Source organism: Rhinatrema bivittatum, chromosome 4, assembly GCF_901001135.1.
Source record: "Rhinatrema bivittatum chromosome 4, aRhiBiv1.1, whole genome shotgun sequence".
Taxonomy (NCBI): domain Eukaryota; kingdom Metazoa; phylum Chordata; class Amphibia; order Gymnophiona; family Rhinatrematidae; genus Rhinatrema; species Rhinatrema bivittatum.
Genome location: NC_042618.1, coordinates 221,074,582 through 221,095,278, shown reverse-complemented (window position 1 = coordinate 221,095,278; position 20,697 = coordinate 221,074,582). Strand labels below are relative to the sequence as shown.

General features: G+C 45.1%; 1 protein-coding gene across 1 annotated transcript in view; it reads left to right on the top strand.

The window, feature by feature from the left end:
* Window positions 1–20,697, top strand: part of ACTR6 (actin related protein 6) — a 50,395-nt gene that overhangs the window by 28,659 nt on the left and 1,039 nt on the right. Inside the window, exons 7-10 of the mRNA XM_029599742.1 lie at window positions 247–345; window positions 441–519; window positions 7,111–7,282; window positions 8,346–8,484. Of these exons, the coding sequence (XP_029455602.1) occupies window positions 247–345; window positions 441–519; window positions 7,111–7,282; window positions 8,346–8,484 (489 nt within the window). The remainder of the gene's footprint in view (window positions 1–246; window positions 346–440; window positions 520–7,110; window positions 7,283–8,345; window positions 8,485–20,697) is intronic.

The following is a 20,697-nucleotide window of genomic DNA, read 5'->3' as shown; positions in this document are numbered from 1 at the left end:
AAATCCTTGGGCAAAAATTGGGCCAGACCAAAGCTGCAAGCAGGTGAACTTGCAGGCTTTATCTATTCCCATGGCCTTACTTTTGCCTGAAATTAAAATCTGGCCCTTAATATAGTTGTTCCTCCACAGGGGGAACAGTTATCATAATTTGCCGGCATTACTGAAATTATATTGATGTTTGCAGATGCCCAAAATCCAATTTCAAATCTCTCAACATTTTCTGTTTGTTTTTTTTTTTCTCTATAGGCAACTGCATGTAATGGATGAGACACATGTAATTAACCAAGTGAAAGAAGATGTATGTTATGTGTCCCAAGATTTTTACCAGGACATGGAGATTGCTAAGTAGGTAGAGTACATGACTGGTGCTAAAAATCATTATTCCCAGTGACAAATTGTAATGAAAATGTTGCAAGTCTGTATTTTTTTTTTTTTTTCAGGTTGAAGGGGGAAGACAATTCAGAAATGATCGACTATGTTTTACCAGACTTCAGTACTATTAAGAAAGGGTTTTGTAAGGTAACTTTTTGTTTTGTGTTTGGGTTGGTTATAAATCTGTGTTTTGTGGTGTGTGGTTTTTGTTTGTTTGTTTTTTTTTAAACACTAACATCAGCCTCCAGGACCTGATCTATATTAATACAAAATTATAAAGACATTAAAAAAAATGTGTTTTTCATGAAGGAAAAACATTTGGAAAGCTACCATACATGTATCATTGGAATATCAGAGCAGGAGAAGGCTATGCCTCTCTGCCCCTCCCCTCTTTTGTTCACATTCCTCTTGTAGCAGACTCCTCTGTCATTGTTACAGACTGCTTTCTCCTGCTGTCATGGGCTCTCTGACTTTGGTCAGGGCTCGATGCCACAGCAGCCTCTTGTTTATGGCGACATGTGGGTCACAGCAAGTTTTGCTGCTGGGCCACTGTCACAGGCTCTTCTCCTTCTGGAGAGAAGTGAGAGCTGCATGCACTAACTAGAAGAGCCTCCTTTTCTTGCTGAAGTTTGTATCTATACATACAAACATACATAGACTATAATACTTTAGCAGGGGAAAAATAATTGTTTAAAAAAAAGTGCCATTACCATTTTTTTTTTTATTGCGATATCGTGCCAGAATGCTGGTTCCTTTATCAAGTGGCTTAATGATTCTTGTTAGATTTTATTAGTGAACTGGCTCTTCATGAGCTGCTTTCAGGTAAGATCAGGCTAGAAATCACTGGAACAGCACCAGAAAACTACAGAGGTAATGTTTGCATTAAGAGCTTATTTTCATCCCAAAAAGTTGGATTTGGCATGTATATATTACCACTTCCTCAGACTCTCTATATGCATGTATTTTTTTCCTTATCTAGTCAAAGTAAAATGAGGAGGTATGTAAATGGCATTCCTGTTGATAGATCAGTCCAGACAGGTGGGTTTATGCATCTCTACCAGCAGATGGAGGTAGAGAACAAAGCTTTGAGGCACTGCTACTTAACTTAGATTAGTGTAGTTTGAGGAAAAGAAGGCTGGAACTCCCAGAGGTGTTAGGCACCTTCATGAGCCATCCCTCTGGTTCAATATCTCCAGCCAGGCTGGACCCTTGATTCCAGGGGGAGAGAAAGCCAGGGGTCCTGGTTCCCTTGCTTCCCCTGAGGGCCTTCCTCTTTAAGTGGCCTGCTGCAGCTTCCTGGAGCCCCAGAAGCAGGAGAGTATCCTTTTCTGTTTATCCTCTTTGTGGCAGGGGAGTCTGGGTGACTGTCAGGGCCTTAAAAGTCTCTGTTTTTTCCCTTCCTGTGGTGTGTCTGCTCTGCATCAGGGGAGGAGAGGCTTGTGCTGTCCGTTCAGCAACGCGGCTACAGTGCTTTGTTTTTCTCCTGCTCTCCGGTTTATTTCTAGCTGCACGTGCCATGCCAATGCCCGCTGCGTGCAGGAAATCCTGTCGAGCTTGTGGGGGGAGGCGCTTTCACCTTAACGTGGCCCTTCTCTGCCTGGCCTATGTGTCTGGAGGGGTGGGAATCTCCACACAGGTAACCAGGAGCAGGCCATGCACTCGTGCTGCAGGCCCTGGAAGGGGAAGGGGGGGGAAGGAGTCGGCAGCCATTTTAGTTCCAGTTGGCAGGAGTCCTACCTTGATGGGGAAGGCAGGGACTCCCCTCCCCTGCTTTCTTGTGTGCTGCCCATGGAGCAGGGGGACCGTGGTGGTTTTTCCACAGACTTTATTTTGCTTAGGCCTCATGCATATCTCGCCAGGCAGGAGCTGGCAGCTAAGTATCCAGTCTCTCGGCTGGCCCGAGGTGGGGTTAAGAAGCCTCTGGCTGAGGTGCCTCAGAGGAAAGAAGACATTTTGTGCCTATTAGGTCTGGAACATGGTGGGGGTGATGTTGCCTCAGATTTGGAGGGCCTGATCAGACTACTCATGATCCGCCCATTGACCAGGCCACTGGTCAAGGCGCAGACTCGGGGGCTGGATTGCTGGGGGACCTGGATGCAGATGAGATTCCTCTGGCAAAAGGGGGTCAGGAACTGGGGATTAAGGTGACTCAAGAAAACTCTGATAAAGGAGGGTGTAAACCTGGGGTTGGAGGGACTGCGTGGACTGCCAAGGACATTCCCCTTGTTGAAGCAGATGCAGAAGTTGATTGACAGGGAGAGGGAATCCTGAGAGGCTGGATTGCGGGTGGCCAGGGCTACGGCCAGATTGTATCCCCTGCCCGAGAACATCTTGGAGCGGTGGAGAAGGTGGATGCACAGTGTTGGCGGTGACCAAGAAAACGACCATTCCAGTGGCAGGGTTGGCGGCTTTAAAGGATGTTCAAGATCGGAAGCTGGCGATCCTGTTAAAAAGGCCATTTGAAGTCTCTGCTCTGAGCCTTAGTGCTGCAGTCAGCACTAGCCTTATTCAGAGGGCTTGTCTCTGCTGGGTGCAGAAAGCGCAGGAAACGGCTGGAGCAGCTCCTGCGGCAGATCAGGATGCTTGCTTGTAAGTGGGCGTGGCTTAAGTGGCGGATGCCCTCTATTATATCCTCCACACTTCAGCTAAAAATATGGTCTCCACAGTAGCTGCGAGCAGGCTTTTGTAGCTGTGCAATTGGTCGGTGGATGTTTGGTCAAAGGCGCAGCTGGCTAATATCCCTTTTAAGGGTCAGTTATTGTTTGGTGAAGACCTGGAGAAGCTAATGAAGCATCTGGCAGACTCTAAAGGAAATAGATTGCCTGAGGATAAGAAGGGCACTAAGAAGACCTTTCAGCCGCGGTCTCGCTTCTGTGAGATGAGATTTTGTGCCAGCAGAACTTTGTCCGGTTCCTCGCAAAAGCAAGCATCAGGATGGCAGCAGTCCTTTCAGGGGACCTGCAGGCCAGACAGAGAGGGCTCTGGGCAGGGGTCCGGAGCTGTCAAATCTGCCCATTGAAAGCAGGCTGGTCCACTCCTTCCTCGGGGTGGTTGGAGGAAGGTTATCCCAATTCTACGAGGAATGGACCAGGATTACTTCGGATCAGTGGGTGCTGGAAGTAATAAGAGACAGCTACGTGTTAGAATTTTCTCGGACCCTCAAGGATGCCTTTGTGGTGTACCGGTGCGCCTCTCATACCAAGCGAGTGGCAGTGCGGGACACTCAGTTGCGACTGCAGTGATTGGAAGCCATTCTTCTGGTACCACAAGGGGAACACTGTCAGGGAAGGTATTCCGTGTACTTTGTGGTTCCCAAAAAGGAGTTCTCATTTTGGCCCATCCTGGATCTGCAAAAGGTCAATGCGGCATTGCGGATTCCTTGGTTTCAAATGGAGATATTGCGGACCGTGATTGCGATGGTACACAAGGGAGAGTTCCTAGCCTCTCTCGATTTGACGGAGGCGTATCTTCACATTCCTATCGGAGTGGATCATCAGAGGTTCCTGCGCTTCACTGTAGTAGGAGAGCATTTTCAGTTTCAAGCTCTACCTTTCGGGCTGGCTACAATGCTGAGGATGTTCATGAAGATGATGGTAGTAGTGGCAGCGACCCTCAGAAAGGGGGGGGATACTAGTCCACCCATATCTCAACGATTGGCTCATATGGGCAAAGTTGGAAGTGGAGTGTCTCTCTTCCATTCGGCGAGGGATGGAGCACCTGGAGTCCCTGGGCTGGGTGATAAACTGAGCGAAGAGTCAGCTGATCCCATCCCAGTCCTTGGATTATCTAGGGGTGCAAATCAACACCTGGATAGGCAGGGTTTTTCTCACCCCAGAGAGGATCCAAAATTGCAGTTGCAAGTACTGTGATTGCGGAACCTACAGGTTCCCAAGGTCTGGGATTATTTGCAGGTTCTAGGGTCCATGGCTTCTATGCTGGATCTGGTCCCATGGGCTTTTGTGCACCTGTGTCCATTACAGAAAGCTCTCCTGTCCTGTTGGGAACCTGGTGTCTGAGGAATTTCAGCTACCATTACCGCTCCAGGATCGTCCGTGGTTTGCAGATCTGGTCCAACTGGCGATAGTCGGGCCCATTCGATTAAGCCATATGGAGAGTCTGCTGCATCAGAGACCCATCTTGTCGGAACGGGCGGATCTCTTTTGTCTAGTGGCTTGGCTTTTGAAAGGCGATGTCTCCGCTTTAAGGGGTATTCCGAGCTGATGATTTCTACTCTGCTTCAAGCTAGAAGATCCTCCACTTTGGCTTATATCAGAGTTTGGAGAGTGTTTTGAGGCCTGATGCGGGGTCCATAATGCTGAGCCCTTACAGGCTAGTGTGGCCCAAGTCTTAGCATTCTTACAGGACGGGTTGTCTAAAGGTTTGGCTTATAATTCGCTCCGAGTCCAGGTTGCAACCTTGGGCTGTTTCAGAAGAAGGTTGCAGGGATGACCTTTAGCTTTGCATGTGGATGTTCTGTGTTTTTTATTTTATAAGAAATTCCAAAGGGAGAGTGGTGTGACTCTGAACCACTATCCCCCCTCCCCCCAACAGTAAGCACAAATAGTTCAACTATCACTTTTCTCCCCCAACGCAACCTCCCCCCAACCCATCACCCCCAGTCGTTCTGCGGTTTTTAAAGGAAGCAAAGCATTTGCATCCTCCAGTCTGTAGACTTTGTCCGACTTGGAATCTTAATTTGGTTCTGTGGGTACTATATGTTCCTCCTTTTGAACCATCGCACAGAGCTTCACTGAAGGATTTTACTCTGAAGACAGTTTTTCTGGTGGCGATTTGCTTGGCTGACGGATTTCTGAGCTCCAAACCTTTTTGTGCAGGGAACCTTTTTGTGGATTTCCGATGAGGGAGTCTTGTTGCGTGTGATTCCTTCCTTTTTGCCCAAGGTGGTGTCTGCTTTTCATCTTAGCCTGAAGGTTGAGTTGCCGGAATTTTCTCATCTGACGCCCCATTCTCCCCATGCGAGGGAACTCATCTTTTAGATGTGTGTCGGGTTCTGCTAAGATATCTCAAGGTCACTAATGAATTTTGGACCTCTGACCATTTTTTTGTGTTATGCATTGGACCAAAGAAAGGTGGCAAGGCGTCTAAGAGTACAGTTTCTCATTGGTTGAAGGAGACAATTGTTTCGGCCTATATTTGTAAGGGTCGGCTGATTCCTGAGGGATTGCGAGCGCATTCCACTAGGACACAGGCAGCCTCATGGGCGGAGTGTCAGTTGGTGTCGCCTCAGGAGATTTGTCGGGCAGCAACGTGGTCTTCTTTGCACACTTTCACTAAACATTACTATTTGGATGTCAGGGCCTCTGAGGAGGGTGCCTTTGGGGGAAAGTGTGCTGTGTACAGGTCTTTCAGGATCCTACCTAAGGTAAAAGGGCTTGGGTTCATCCCACTTGACTGGACTGATCTGGGGTATGAACAGGAAAGGAAAATTTGGTTCTTACCTGCTAATTTTCATTCCTGGAATACCACAGATCAGTCCAGACTCTCGGCCCATTCTGATTATGATTATTTTTTGAAAGACCTCTCCTGATTCTGGATGCTGCTGGTGATGTAGAGTCTAAAGTTTTTTTTACATAAGATAATTGTATATTCTCATTTTGTTGGAGATTTAAAAATTCTTGGTCTTGACCATAGTTCAAGGTTCAGCTTGGTTAGGATTTCCAACTTGTTACCCAGATTTTTTAGGGGAGGAGACTGGTGTTTTGGAGTTATCCATCTTGGTTTGGGTACAGGTCAATACTGAAGGATTGCAGGTGGCACACTCGGTTAAGTAGCAGTGCCTCAAAGTTTTGTTCTCTGCCTCTATCTGCTAGTAGGGATGCATGAACCCACTTGTCAGGACTGATCTGTGGTATTCCAGGAACGAAAATTAGCAGGTAAGTACTAATATTTGTTTTTATCTCGCCCCATGTGACTCTGCCATCCATGATGTTGTAACACATTAAATGACTTGTATTAGGTTGGAACAAAAAATCTAATACTGTGTCATTTTGCCTGATTTTCTGTGGTCTGAATAATCTGATCAGTGATTCTTCATGCCTGCAAATATCCAGATTATTGGTGGGAGATTGTAACATCCTTTATTGATCAAGAGTAGATTGCTAGCTTTGGTACAAATGCTGTGAAATTGCCCCAAGTGACGGTGAGAGTTGTCAAGGTGCCTGGCTGTAGGTCTTATCTGTTGAGGAGTGTGTGTGACATACATTCTTAGGGATTAAAAATTCTTAGAACCATAACTGTTTTGGTATTACCGGCAGGAATGCAGGTATGATTCATGTAGAATTGCTGTTTGGCAACTATTGAAAGGAGGAGAGAAGTCAGCTTTTACATGCATGCCTTCTCAGTTCAAGTTTACAAATTTTGAAAGTATTTTTCATTGTGATGTGGGCCTGCGGCCCTCTGTCTTCAAAGTACAGAAATTAGCAACTATTAGGGACTTTTATTTTTCATTTTTTATTTTTCCTGGGAATTTATCATCATTTATTAGAACAAATAAAAAATGGGAGAAAATCAGTGGGGGAAAAATAGCCTTTTTCTACTGATGTTTCTCCCATTTTTATTTGTAATAAATGCTGATAAATTCCCAGGGATAATTAAAATAATTGATAAATGAAAGTCCCCAGCAACAGTGAATGTCAGAATAGACCTTCTAGTGTGCAAGAAATGTGGTCTAATAAACCCCTAGTTTTATTGGTTGCATTTTGTTTGTTTTGCACGTAGCCAAGGGAGGAGATGGTGTATAGTGGAAAATACAAAAGTGGGGAACAAATCCTTCGTTTGTCCAATGAAAGGTTTGCTGTTCCTGAGATACTTTTCCATCCTTCGGACATCGGCATCCAAGAAATGGGGATTCCCGAGGCCATTGTTCATTCAATTCAGAACCTGCCGGAAGGTACACAAGCTCCAGTCTTTATGCAGCCCTAGCCCCTGCGTATATGAATATGCCGCATTCACTTTTTGGAGTGGGTATATTTTATTTTTGTATATTTTGAGAGTGAAACTCCTAATCATGTTTTTGTTAGGTATGTCTGACAATTCAGTTTTAAAAAAATTTAAAGTATATGGTTTTATTCTCCTTATTCCTAGAAGATTCATGTCACAATAGTGACTTTTCAGTGCGTTTCAGACTTTTGAGGCAATGGAGGCCCAACACAAAGGTTAAGTTAACCAGTAGGGAAACGGATTAGATTTGGTATGGGGAGGGGAACTCTGAATTTAAGCCCAAATTCCTTATCTGTTGTGCTCCTATGATCTTTGGTTCTGAGTAAAGATGTAAATATCCTTTTTTAAAACTGTCCATTTACACAACTGATAAAACCGTTTAACTGTTCACAAACTAGAAGAGGAGATGGGAGGGCGCAATGGCTGAGCTAAGCCAGAACCCAAATACCATAGCGAAGCTACAGCTGTAAGCCTGAGGGGGAGAAGCAGCAACCGTCAGAGATTGTCTGTCTGGCCTGGTAGAGCTGTGTCAGCACCAGGATACCAATAGTGATGGCAACTTCCCTTCTGCCCCTGGATCCCTCAACCTGGGTTGCAGTCAGGAAGCGCCAGAACCAACCTAGGCCCAGCTCGCCTTCGTGTGTCCCTTCAACAGGTAGCACCAGCCTCTGTGGCAAATTCCTCCAGGGTCCTACTCCTACAATTATAAGGGAAATAATATTTTAAAGGGTTAAGCAGCAAGACTCGAGACTAAACAGTAGGACTATACTTATCTGTTAACTCTCTTCAAAATTGTACATTCCTAGTCCTGAGCTTTCTAATAAATCACATTATAATATGCAAAGAGGCTAAATTAACCTCTTAATTTGATTAACCACTTCAAGAGAACTAAGAAAAGGCTGTACCATTAAAATTTTTCAAAATAGGTTTGTCCATATTTGCATCCTACATTTCGTATCCACAAGTAAAACGAAAATTTGTATTAATATGACTTTTTTTTTTTTTTTTTAAAGAAATGCAGCCTCATTTCCTCAAGAATATTGTCCTGACTGGGGGAAATTCTCTTTTTCCTGGCTTCAGAGATAGAGTGTATGCCGATGTTCGATGCCTCACTCCCACTGAATATGAGGTTGCTGTTATACTACCCAACAAGTGAGTTTTACTGTTCAACTTTGAAACGTGATGCTTGCTGAAAGGAGAACATTTCATGATTAACCTACCACTAGGTGAAAATAAAATGATAAATGTGCATTATCCAAACAATGCAATATATTGTACAACAGGAGTCAGCAAGGGTTTTGGGCAAAGTGCTTTTAAAAATAATGCAGCAACTTCTTGTAATGTGTTGAAGTGAAGGATCAATAAAATGGGGGTGGGGAGGAGCAGGTTAGGATTTCTCTCTCGTCCCTTGCTGTCTCAGGCTGTTGGGAGTTTTCTTAGCAGTCTCACTCTTCCTCAGGCAATGCACCTTCTTTCCTTTTTTGTATAGAACCAAAGATTTTTTAAGGAGGCACCAAGACAGGCTGGCCTAGTGGCTCTGGAAAGACACTTGCCACCCTATTCCAGCCAGAGTGGCCACACAGAGAGCAGTGTGTGCTTTTGACAGAGGACAGGGCTAGGACCAGGCTGCTGCTGCCTCCTTAAGGCAGTACTCCCTGGCTTTGAGCAGCAGAAGGCAGGGTGTGGAGCCAAATGCTTTCACCTGCCAGTCTGGCACATCTGCCAGGATTATCAGCCTCTGCTATACAAATATATAATGGTTACAAAAGTCCCTTTTCAAGAGCTATCAGTCCTGGATGTGATGTGAAATAAGGTAGAGTTTGAACTTTGATCTTCTTGTTTAACCTCTTCTTGTGCCAGATTTATTGTACTTGCCAGATGAATCAATAAGCCGTCCCTAGACATATTCTCTTCTCAATAACCCAAAAAATTCAAATTAGATCTGAAGTAAATGAAAGCAAAAAACCAAAAATAGCATTCCCTGTATGTCCTTGGATCAGTCCAGACTTCTGGGTTTTGCCTCACTGTCAGCAGATGGAGGCAGAGAAAGTTTCACTGACACTGCACATAACCCAGTGTGCCACTTGCAGACCTTCAGTATTTCTCTGTCTCCAGCAGATGGTAGATGGTGTTAAAATATATATATATATATATATATATATATATATATATATATATATATATTCTCTAGCTCTCTATCAAAAAGCGGGGGAACCCAGCGCTAGACAGATGGATAAATGAGTCTCGCAGGTGACTAGGTCTAGCGCTGAGGCTTTCCCAGTCAATGCGGGAATGGTGGCCATTTTCGATTCCCTAGCAGTGTTGGCAGGAGAGACAGCGGAATCCCCTCTTCAACTACTACCAAAGGTTCCCTGTCCCGCGGAGGTGCAGAGAGCCACTTGCGCAGGGGAGGAGTCTCTGGTTCTGGTAAGGTCTTCTGCCAGTTTTAATTTGCTTATGCACAAAGCTTGTTTAGCAGAACAGGCAGTGGAGGATGCTGGCTCTCAGCCTCGGTCTCCAGGGATTCTTGGCTGGAAAAGAGGCCTGAGCTGTTGAGAAGCTATTCGGGCCTGAGCTGATTTTCAGTGCCGGATGTTAAACGGATCCGGGCCTAAATGCGCTGAAGGTGTTTGTAGGCCTTGCTGCGGTGTGGCTTTTTTTTTTTTCCCCCATGCACATAGGCATGTGTGTGCATTCTCGATGTGTGGCGGTTGCATGTGCGAGGACCTGTGTGTGTATAAGGCCATGGCCTAGACATGAGCGCGAACGTCTGTGACCTAGAGAGGAGCGCATATTTGCGCGGGTAATTGTGCGCATAAGACCGTGCCTTAAATTTGAGCATGTATTTGTGTGGGTACTTGTGCACGTACGACAGAGACCTAGACGAGCATGTATTTGTATGCGTCCTGGAGGGGTGCCCGCATTGGTGCGCGTGCAGAAGGCCGCCCAGTTCCAAGCACCTTGCTATCTATGAGGCTTACTGTCTGAGAGCAGTTCAGTCCTCACACTCTCCATCTGTGTCAGGGCTGTTTAGATGCTCAAATCGATTTGACTACTACAGCTTTTGCCTATGTTGGGACATCTCCCTTGGCCTATAGTGTCTCTGGAGGGGAGTGGAATGGGAGGCGAGGCAACAGTTCTCCTCCTCCTCCTCCTCTCTTGCTTCCAATGGCAGAAGCTTCCCCGAGAAAGAGGTTGGAGAGAGCAAGGTTGGGCCAATGGGCTCTGGTATAGATCCATCCTCCTCCTCCTGAATTGAATGTTTCCAGGGCCTGCAGACCTTTCTGCAGGGACGCCCAGCGAAGGCAAAGAAACCTACTATGTAAGGATCGCAATCTTTGGCCTCCCATTTGTCAGTCATGGTGGGGAAAACGCTGCAGGGAGGCTGTCCCTGGCAATGTTCGAGGGGATGTGGATCATGATACATCGGAGGATTCCGATGGGGAATTGGCTTTCTCACCTCTAGAAGAGGGAGAAATTACATCAGAGAGCCCTATCTGACTCTGCTCAGATTTTTTTTTTTCCTTTTCTGCAGAGATGTCTTGCTGAGTGTGTTGGCTCAGACTCCGAACATGCTTGGTGTGGCCCAAGTCTGTTGGCTTACACCCTGTGAACACACTTTGTGACCTGAGGTCAATTTAAGTTAAGCATCCTATTTCTTTTCCTCCTGTATCCAATTCAAGAGTTAATTGGCCTTCAGTGGAATGCCCTGGAGGCAAGTTTTACAAAGGGAGAGAACCAATTTTCATACATTCCATCTATTTTGTGGTCGGGAGGGGGGGGAGAGGAAGGGACATTTCAGCCAATATTGGATTTAAAAAAAATAAATGCAGCCCTGGAGGTTCCCCATTTCCCTGTAGGTACCTGGATACACAAAAAAAAAAAAAAAGAATTAAAGGCAAGTGACCGCGAAGGCAGTGCACAGATCAGCTCTGTTTTTACCTCCGCGGGGGGGACCTTCATTCATTGTTCAGGCTTCTACCTGTGTTCCTCCAGGCCGACCGATGCCGCGTGGTGCGGCCTGCTGCGTGTGTGTCAAGGGAGGGCCTATGCTCTGCGTGCCTACCCAGGGGAGAGGGCATGTCGGATGGAGCTGCGGAGGCCGCGATTCAGCCATGCCAAGTGTTGGGGAGGAGCTGGCGCCAGAGGCCTCCCTCACCAGACCAGTTTCCGCTTAGCACGGGAACAGACGCCATTTTGAGGAATTTTTGCGCGGTGACGCAGCTTGCAGAGCAGGGAGGGTCGGATCCCCCTCCCTTGTCCCCGCAACAGGCAGCTTACAGGGGGGCGGGCTGTTGTCAGGAGCAGCAGGCACTGAGGAAGATGGCCTTGAGGAGGCCGCCTCCTCCTCATCTGATTTTATTATGCTACTGCATAAAGCTTTTAAGGCAAGAAAAGCACATGAGACATCTGTGCTTCCTGATACACACATCTCCAAATGGTCTAGACCCCTGGAACAGGGGTCAGGTCCACGGGGTAAGCATCCCCTTAGGTCCGGCTTGTCTCATTCTAAAGGTGAACCTACTTCAGAGGAGTCCAATCCGGAGGACCAGGGCCCCCGAACAAACCCGCGCCAGGGGCAGACCTCGGGGATGATCAGGATCATGAGTGCCGCCCTAATTCTCTCTCACATGGCAGACGGGGATGATCCCAAAGTGGTCCGTCTTTTTTGTAGGGACGAGCTGAGTCCCCTTATTCCAGCGATTCTAGAAGAATTGGGCATTGAAACCCCGCAGAAGGACTCCCGGTTGGGGGATATTGATCCCATTATGATGGGCCTGCGGGGTCCAACCACCTCCTTTCCCTTTCACCTTTCTGTCACCGACCTGTTCCATGAATGGGAACATCCCGGATTTGGGTTTGAAGGTCAGCAAAGCGATGGACAAATTGTACCCATTGCCAGAGGAGGCTTTGGATATCTTGAGGATCCCAAAGGTGGATGCCACTGTCTGCAGTCACCAAAAAGACTACCATTCCAGTGACGGAGCCATGGCCCTTAAGGATCTTCAGAACCGGAAACTTGAAGTACAGCTCAAGAGAATTTTTTAAGTCTCAGTCCTGGGAATGTGGGCCGCTATGTGCAGCAGCTTTGCCCTGCAGGCTGGGCTTCGATAGGTACAGCTCTTGCAAAGCAATCTATCCCTCTCGGAGGAGAAGGCTGTGCAGGCCGGGTGCTTGGAGGTGGTGGTGGCCTACAGCGCTGATGCCTTATTCGACCTGCTGTGGACTTCGGCCCAGTCCATGGTGTTAGCGGTTTTTGCCCGTAGGCTTCTCTGGTTGAGGCACTGGTCGGTGGATGTCTCCTCCAAGGCGCAGCTCGGCGCTCTGCCTTTCAAGGGCAAGCTCCTTTTTGGAAAGGACTTGGAATATGATACAGTCCTTAGGGGCGAATAAAGTCCATAAGCTGCCGGAGGATCGCCCTAGGGCTCTGGGTTCCTTTCCCTCTCGATCTCGTTTTAGGGCAAATCTGAGGTTCCGCTCTTCTCGAACATCGGATCCCCCTTCGAGACAGCCTTCAGGCAGACAGCAGTCTTGGTTCCAGTCCTTTTGTGGAATTCAATTTGGAGGAGGAGTTAAATCTTCCCAATGAAGCAAGGCCGGTCCATTCCTCTGTTCCGGTGGTAGCAGGCAGACTCTCTGTTTTACGGGGAATGGACCAATTGGACGTTGGACCAGTGGGTCCTCAACGTGACAAGACAAGGTTACGCTTTAGATTTTGCTCGGCAGCTTAGAGAAAGATTTCTCGTCTTCCCATGTTCCTATGAACAGAAGCGTCTAGCACTGCGGGACATGTTGCAGCGCCTATGCAATCTCAGTGCCATCATTCCAGTTCCTCTGGCAGAGCAGCGAAAGGGTCGTTACTCCATTTACTTCATTGTGCCAAAAAAGGAAGGCACGTTTCGGCCCATTCTAGACCTCAAGAGAGTCAACCGATGTCTCCGAGTCCCGAGGTTTTGCATGGAGACCCTCAGATCGTCATTGCTTCGGTACACAAGGGAGAGTTCCTCGCATCGCTGGATTTGACAGAGGCGTACTTGCACATCTGCATTCGGCCTAATCACCAGAAGTTCCTGAGGGTCTGCATCCTGGGACAGCATTTTCAGTTTCGAGCACTATCATTTGGACTTGCCACGGCTCCCAGGACCTTTACCAAGGTGTGATGATTGTGATGGCAGCACAGCTCCGGAATGAGGGACTTTTAGTGCACTTGTATCTAGACGACTGGCTAATTCGGGCGAAGTCTGAGTCTGTTTGCCGTTCGGTACACTGAGTGCTTTATCTCTTGCGATCACTGGGTTGGGTGTTCAACCTCGACAAGAGCCACCTGACTCCCTCCCAGTCACTGGAGTTCTTCAACATGCGTCAGGGGAGGGTGTTTCTTACAGAGGACCGCATTATCAAGCTGCAGGGACAGGCTTTTGAGAATTATTGTCCAATCATACTCCCAGAGAATGGGATTACTTGTGGGTCCTCGGCTCAATGGCTTCCACCTTGGAGTTGGTTCCTTGGGCCTTTACTCATATGAGGCTGCTGTAGTCAGCGTTACTTTCCTGCTGAAACCCGGTCTCCGAACAATATCACCTTCCCCTTCCGGATGCGGCTCGGTCAAGTCTGGATTGGTGGCTACTTTCGGACAATTTGAGACGTGGTATGACCCTGGAGGTTCCCAACTGAACAGTGCTCACCACTGATGCCAGTCTCTTCAGCTGGGGAGCAGTTTGTCAAGGAACATCTGTTAAAGGTCAGTCGTCCATGTCAGAGCCCCAGTGGTCGATCAATCGCCTGGAGACCAGAGCTGTGCATTTGGCGTTGCAGGCTTTTCGGCCCCTCCTGCAGGGGAAGTCTGTCTGGATTCTGTCCGACAATGCGACCGCAATGGCTTATATCAATCGACAGGGAGGAACCAAAAGCCAACCGGTGGCATTCGAGGCTCAGCAGCTGACTATTCTGGACTGCTGCCTGCCACTGACCCCTTGCCTAGTCATTGATCTACCTTGCTTACTGCCTGCCTCTGACCAGAGGATGTGGTTAGTGCAGTTAGTGTAGCTGTGTTTAAAAAAGGATTGGATACGTTCTTGGAGAACCTGCTATTAATTAAGTTGACTTAGAAAATAGCCACTGCTATTACTAGCAACAGTAACATGGAATAGACTTAGTTTTTGGGTACTTGCCAGGTTCTTATGGCCTCAATTGGCCACTATTGGAAACAGGATGCTGGGCTTGATGGACCTGTGGTCAGACCCAGTATGGCATGTTCTAAAAAAAAGTATACTGTGGATTGAGTGCCCCCTCACTGGTCCAGAATACATTTAAAATTTGTAGTGTGGGCCAAGCCTTCCCAATATCTTAAAAAAATTGTGATGGCTGAGTGGCACTGTATCCTGCTCTCTCCATCTCTCTCTCCCCACCCTGACCACCACTACCGCTAACTTCACAAAGTTTGGGGCAAAACTTCCCAACTGCAAACCCCAAAGTGTGTCCTCCACAGTAGGAAGAGGAAGGCGGAAAGGCTCTTCCCATCTTCTCCTCTGCTGAATACTAAATGCTGGTACAGTTGATAGGTATTGGCATTTAGCATTCACTCCAGGTTGTAAAGAACTTAGAACTGAGCAGAAATTGGCTGCCTCCCTGTCAGTGAATACTGAATTGGGGGTTAGTCTTTACGCCCCAGAGTGAGGTGAATAAATGAATACTAAATGCTGCTACTGGTTATCTGTACCAGCACTTATAATTCAGTGGAGCCAGAGGTGCAAGAGCTTCTCCCGCTCTGCTTTGGCAACACTTTTGAGGGTGCGGGAGGTGGACATTTTTGCCCTCAATTTTTTTGAAGGTAGGAAATTTGGAGGATTAGCACCGTTCAGCCCAACAATTTTTAAGGTACTGGAGGTGAGAAGATTGCTATCAGCCTGCACTACAGTTTTTTAAATGTGGGGTTGGGGACTGCCCACTACTCTGCCGTTTGGGGTATTTTGGGTTTTTGTTGGGTTTTTTTTTTTTTTCAATATTCAATAAGCCAATGAGTGGCAAAGTTTCCCAGATAATTTTAGCTAGGGATGTTCAGCAGAACACTTGTCTGGATAAGTTCTGCTGAATATTTGGCTAAAATTATCTAGGTAGCTTTATCTGAATTTATTTGTTGTCTTCCTGAATATAGAGCCTGAAATCTTAAATTGACCACAGTATTCAATCAGAAGCCAATGAAACATTTTCTGGGCATGGAAACATGATCCCAAGGGTGCAAATTCAGCAATAATTGTGCTGCAGGATCCTGACATTTTTGTAATTTCTTCAAGTTCCTGTTGAATAGCTCTGTCATCCAAATTCTGTAACTTAATGGTATAAGTGACAAGGATATGGATAAATGTCCCCAGACCTCTGCTGTCTAAAAACAGTTGTAACTTTCAAAGTTGTTGAAATTGAAAAAAATCAAGCCTTTCTTATCGCTGCTCTTTGGGGCCATATTCTTTTTTTTTTTTTTTTTTTTTATATAAACAATTTTTATTGCATTTTAGCATAAAACAAAGGAACAAGTAGCGTGTTGAATACAGGCATCCTTCAGCATCCAACAAGCCCCAACAATGACAAATGCAATCCCCCAAGAAAAATAAAGGGCCACATTCTTAATTGTAACCTTGTAAAATTCTTACCTGGTCATTTCTCTCCCATCCTCTGCCCCTTTAACTGAGAGATGGACTCATTGCAGCTCAGGATGGTCTTACCCACAGGGTTTTTATCTTAGAGGGATTAATCTTCAGCTTATTCGTAAGCCAATAAGTGTTTAGTTGTCTAAGGCTTCTTGTCTATTTAGCCCTATTCTGTATATGGTTGACTATAGTCTGCATACATTTAAAATTTGATCCCCAAGAGGCCTAGTATAGAGATTAAAAAATAAGGGAGAGACGATCAATCCTTGTGGAATCCCATAGGGTAAAATCAAGGGAGAAGATAATACTCTGATTAAAAAATATAAAAAAGAATTGAATCATGTTAAAGCTATCCTTTTGATACTGCACAACTCTAGGTCGTCCTGTATTCTGTTATGTTGAAGGTGGATGTTAAACCCAGTAAGACTAGAACAGAGTCTCTGCCACTGACCAAATTATGGTGTAAGTCTAGTATTCCCACCCTTTCAGGGAATATGGACCCCTTCTTAATTTCAAAAAGTTTCATGTACCCCTCACACACTTCTCTTTACGTTTTGCATGACATAACTAAAGAAATAATGATATGCCCTCCAGAATCATTCATAATGTATAAAGCTTTGATCTAAACTGAATAGCAGGGAGGGCAGTTTCCAAAGCTATTTAAAAATTCCCTGCATAATTGAAGGTTGAGGCCATTCTACCTTCCAATCCAGCAGCAATGGGGAAAAAGGCAGCAAGTTCAAAAAAGTTCCAGGTTAGCAACTTGTGCAACCTGACAGAAAATCAGCAGCTGTACCTGCAGCCCTGCAATCTAATTTTCAAAGGGAAACTGCCTGTGGAGTTTCCTTTTGAAAATTCGGGCCGGCGAGGGAAAGCCATTAATTTTTGTTCCTGCATACTTTTCATCTGCCTTTGAAGCAGGTGCAAAATACATGAGGATTTCAAAATTAAATCTCTGCATGTACTTTCCCTCTCCCAACCTAATGCTGCTCCTTCCCCCCCCCCCCGTAAAAGTATGTATGCTGTTGACAACATAGGTAACTTTACCCTCTGTGGTGAGGAATAGTAATTTTCACAAAAGCCTTTTTGCATGGGTAAATGAGTGTTTCCTACATATTAAGAAAGCCCACATTATGTAACAACATATAGATTTCTTATATGCTGTTAAAACAAGCTCAGATATAGGCCAACATCTTTAATGGTTTCACAAGAAGATGTTGGGCTACATTATTTAATCATCACTTGCCCAATGTACTCAACATGAATTTCATCTTATTTTCTGTTTGTGCTGAAAAAAAGGTTTAATATTGTTGCAAATGTTTACCTATATAAAAAGTTTTGAAACTTACCCTCCCTGAAAATTGACTCCCTTTTTAGCCTACTTTTCTTTTATACTTTCTTTTACTTTATGATTCTTACAAACGCATACAGAAAATGTCACAAAATAATTTCTATTATCCCAGGCCAAGGAGGATGCTAGTCCTCACATATGGGTGACATAACTGACAGAGCCCTATCACGGAAAACTTCCTGTCAAAGTTTCTAGAAACTTTTGACTGGTACACTGATGCCACTGAGCATGCCCAGCATGCCATAATTCCCTGATCCACAGGGGTCTCCCTTCAGTCTTCTTTTTTCCACACTGCTGTTAGCCTTGTGGGTAAGGAGCCCTGTGTGGTAAATTCACACTTGGAAAAAATAAAAAAATTTTCGGAAAAAGTTATTCCACCGTAGGGGTCTCCTTTCATCTCCGGTGAGTGAATTCATTTTTCTGGTTGATACCGTTAACAATGAAATCCAGTCAGAAGGTCGTCGACGTCTGTCTGGCCTTCGACATGGCTACCATCTTGGTTTCTCCATTGCTAAAGGGCTCTGGTGCAGTTTCTCCACTGCAGCCACTACTATTCCAGCCACTCTCAAAATGGACAGCACTTCTTCCTCTGTCTTAATCCGAGAGGTGACCCCCCCCCCCGTAAGGACAGTGGAGAGCCCTGAGAGAGCACAGCAACTGAGTGAGTCACCAGACTGCCATTCAGTCCTTCAGTGGGACTGCACTCCAGAGAGAGTTAAAAGCAGCAATGGGGCTGAAGCCAGAACAGATCCTGAGTGGCAAGAGCCCACAGAGAGGAAGGCAACGGAGGAGTACCAAGGGACTGATCCTGCAGTGACTGAGTTGGAGAAACTATAAGTACCGTATTTTTCGCTCCATAAGACGCACTTTTTTTTTTTCTCCAAAAGTGGGGGGAGAATGTCTGTGCGTCTTATGGAGCGAATGTAGTGTCACAGATGGTGCGAAACCTCTCCCTCTGCGGTTAGCCCGGTTCCGGCATTAAAAAAAGCTCACTATTTCGTCGCAAACTGGATCCGTTTGCCTAAATGTTATATTCAGCCCATACAGTTATTATTAAATTCTGCTGCCAGGCTAGTTTCCAATTCAAAACGTTTTGAGAGGATTTCACCAGTTTTGTGCAATCTTAACTGGTTGCCAGTTCATGAACGGATTGTTTTCAAAGTAGGGATGATAGTTTTCAAACTTCGTACATCCAATTCCCCTTATTGGTTTAATGCACTTTTGAGGATCCATAAACCTGCTAGATGCTTGAGATCGTCACAGTTGAATTTGCTGGAGGTTCCTTCTGTCCGTCAGGCTCGTTTATTTATCACTAGAGAGACGTCTTTTTCGATAGCGGCACCCTGTCAATGGAATTTTATTTCTTTGGATTTAAAATCTCTTGAAGATGTCAAGAAATTTAAAACATCTTTCAAAGAATTTTTGCTTGCCCATGCGTTTAATGTCTAAAAATTGCGGAGAGAAGTTTTGCTACATGACAGCTGATGATTCAGTAATTGGTCTTATTTGTTATTATGATGTATATTATTATTGTTATGATTCATGATTTTTGGTTTCTGTGAAACCATGTGTTTGTAATGATTTGATTTTATGTATGTAATTATGTTCATCGCCTAGGCCTTTTTGTGTTAGGCGTTTAATAAATTCTTTTAAATGAAAAAAAAAAAAGTTTTTGGGCGGGGGATGGGCGTGCAGCATACCAAACCGGGCATTTAAAAAAAGCTCATAGTTTTGCTGCAGACTGGCTCCATTTTTGGGTGTGGGACATACTGTGATTGACAAGTCAGCATGGCATGCTGACTTGTCAATCATGGAAAGTCTAACACCCCCCCCCCCCCCCCCCCCCCCCGCCAAAAGGTTTCACTTTTTTTTAAGGTCGACTGGCCAGGGCCTTCTGCAGATACCCACTATTAAAACAGCCCAATTTCAGATAACTTGTCAGAGCGTTTTATGTTATTTGCCCTAGCTTCTGAAATGAGCTGCCACAGGATTTACTGGATATAACGGATTTTTTTTTTTTTTTTTTTTACAAAAAAGCTAAAGGCTCACTGTTTTCAGATACTGATTTCTTGAATCAGTCCTGTTATTATTTATACTGTCTTTGGTTTTAATTGTTGAATGATGTTGTGAAATGTTCTGTATTAATGTATTTGTACACTGCTTAGCATTGCATGTTCAAAATAAGTGGTATATAAGCACTTTCAAATAAATATCTGGCTTGCATGCATTTAAATGAGGATTTTATTTTTCACTTAACACACTATACAGCTTTCAGGGCCAACATATACATATCCAATTGTTGGAATTCAGTTTTGTTTATAAGTCTCCATTCCCCTGGGTCAGTACTTTGTGGAAGCACCTTTGGCAGTAATTACAATTGGGATAGGTCTCCAGTGACTGTCTACATCAAAATTTGCCAATATTAGACCATTCTTCTTTTTAAAAAAAAAAAAAAATATTCAAACCCTCTCAAATTCCTTGGAAAGCGTTGGACAGCAATTTTCAGGTCCTGTCACAGATTTTTTATTAGATCAAGGTCAGGGCTTTGAGTCACTCTAGGACATTTACCTTTTTGTTCCTTATTCGGAGTAACTTTGGCTATGTACTATAGGTTATTATGCTGAAAGGTGAACCTCCATTCCAGTTTCAGCTTTCTTGCTGGGGGCAGCTGGTTTTCCAAAAGGATTTTTCTGTAAATTTCTCCATGAAACACAGTAGGGATGGTATTCTCTGGGTGATGTGTTGTGTGGGGTGTGTGTGCCAGATGTAACGCTCTGCATTTAGGCCAATTTTAGTTTTGTCAAACTGCAAAATGTTTTGCTACATGGCTACAGTACCCCTTAAATGTTCCTTTACATACTTCAAACAGATTGAACATGGGCTTTCTTAATTAGTGGCTTCCTTTTTCTCATCCTAACATACAGGCCAGATTTGGGGTGTGCTTGAGATATTGTCACATGAACCAGTCTTGGATCATGGAAACCTGTGGCTCTTTCAAAGTTGCTATTCCGTTTTTGGTTGCCTCCCTGATCAACCACCTCCTAGCTTAGTCATCCAGTTTGAAGGGATGGCCTGATCTAGGCAGGGTCTTGGTCATGTCATGCAAACTCCATGTCCTAATTATCATGACTGTGCTTGGAGAGATATTAAAGTATGTTGCAACAGTTTTATACCTATCCCCACGTTTGTGTCTTTCCATAGCTTTGTCCCAGAGTTTTTCTGACAGCTCCTTGCTGCTCATGGTTGAGGTCTTTGCTTTGAAATAAAACTAACCAACAGAACTTGCTGAATTTGTCCTGTCATCATGTGAATCAATACAATTTTAACACAGGTGACGGCCAGTTTACTTGGTGTGTGCTTTTGAAGGTA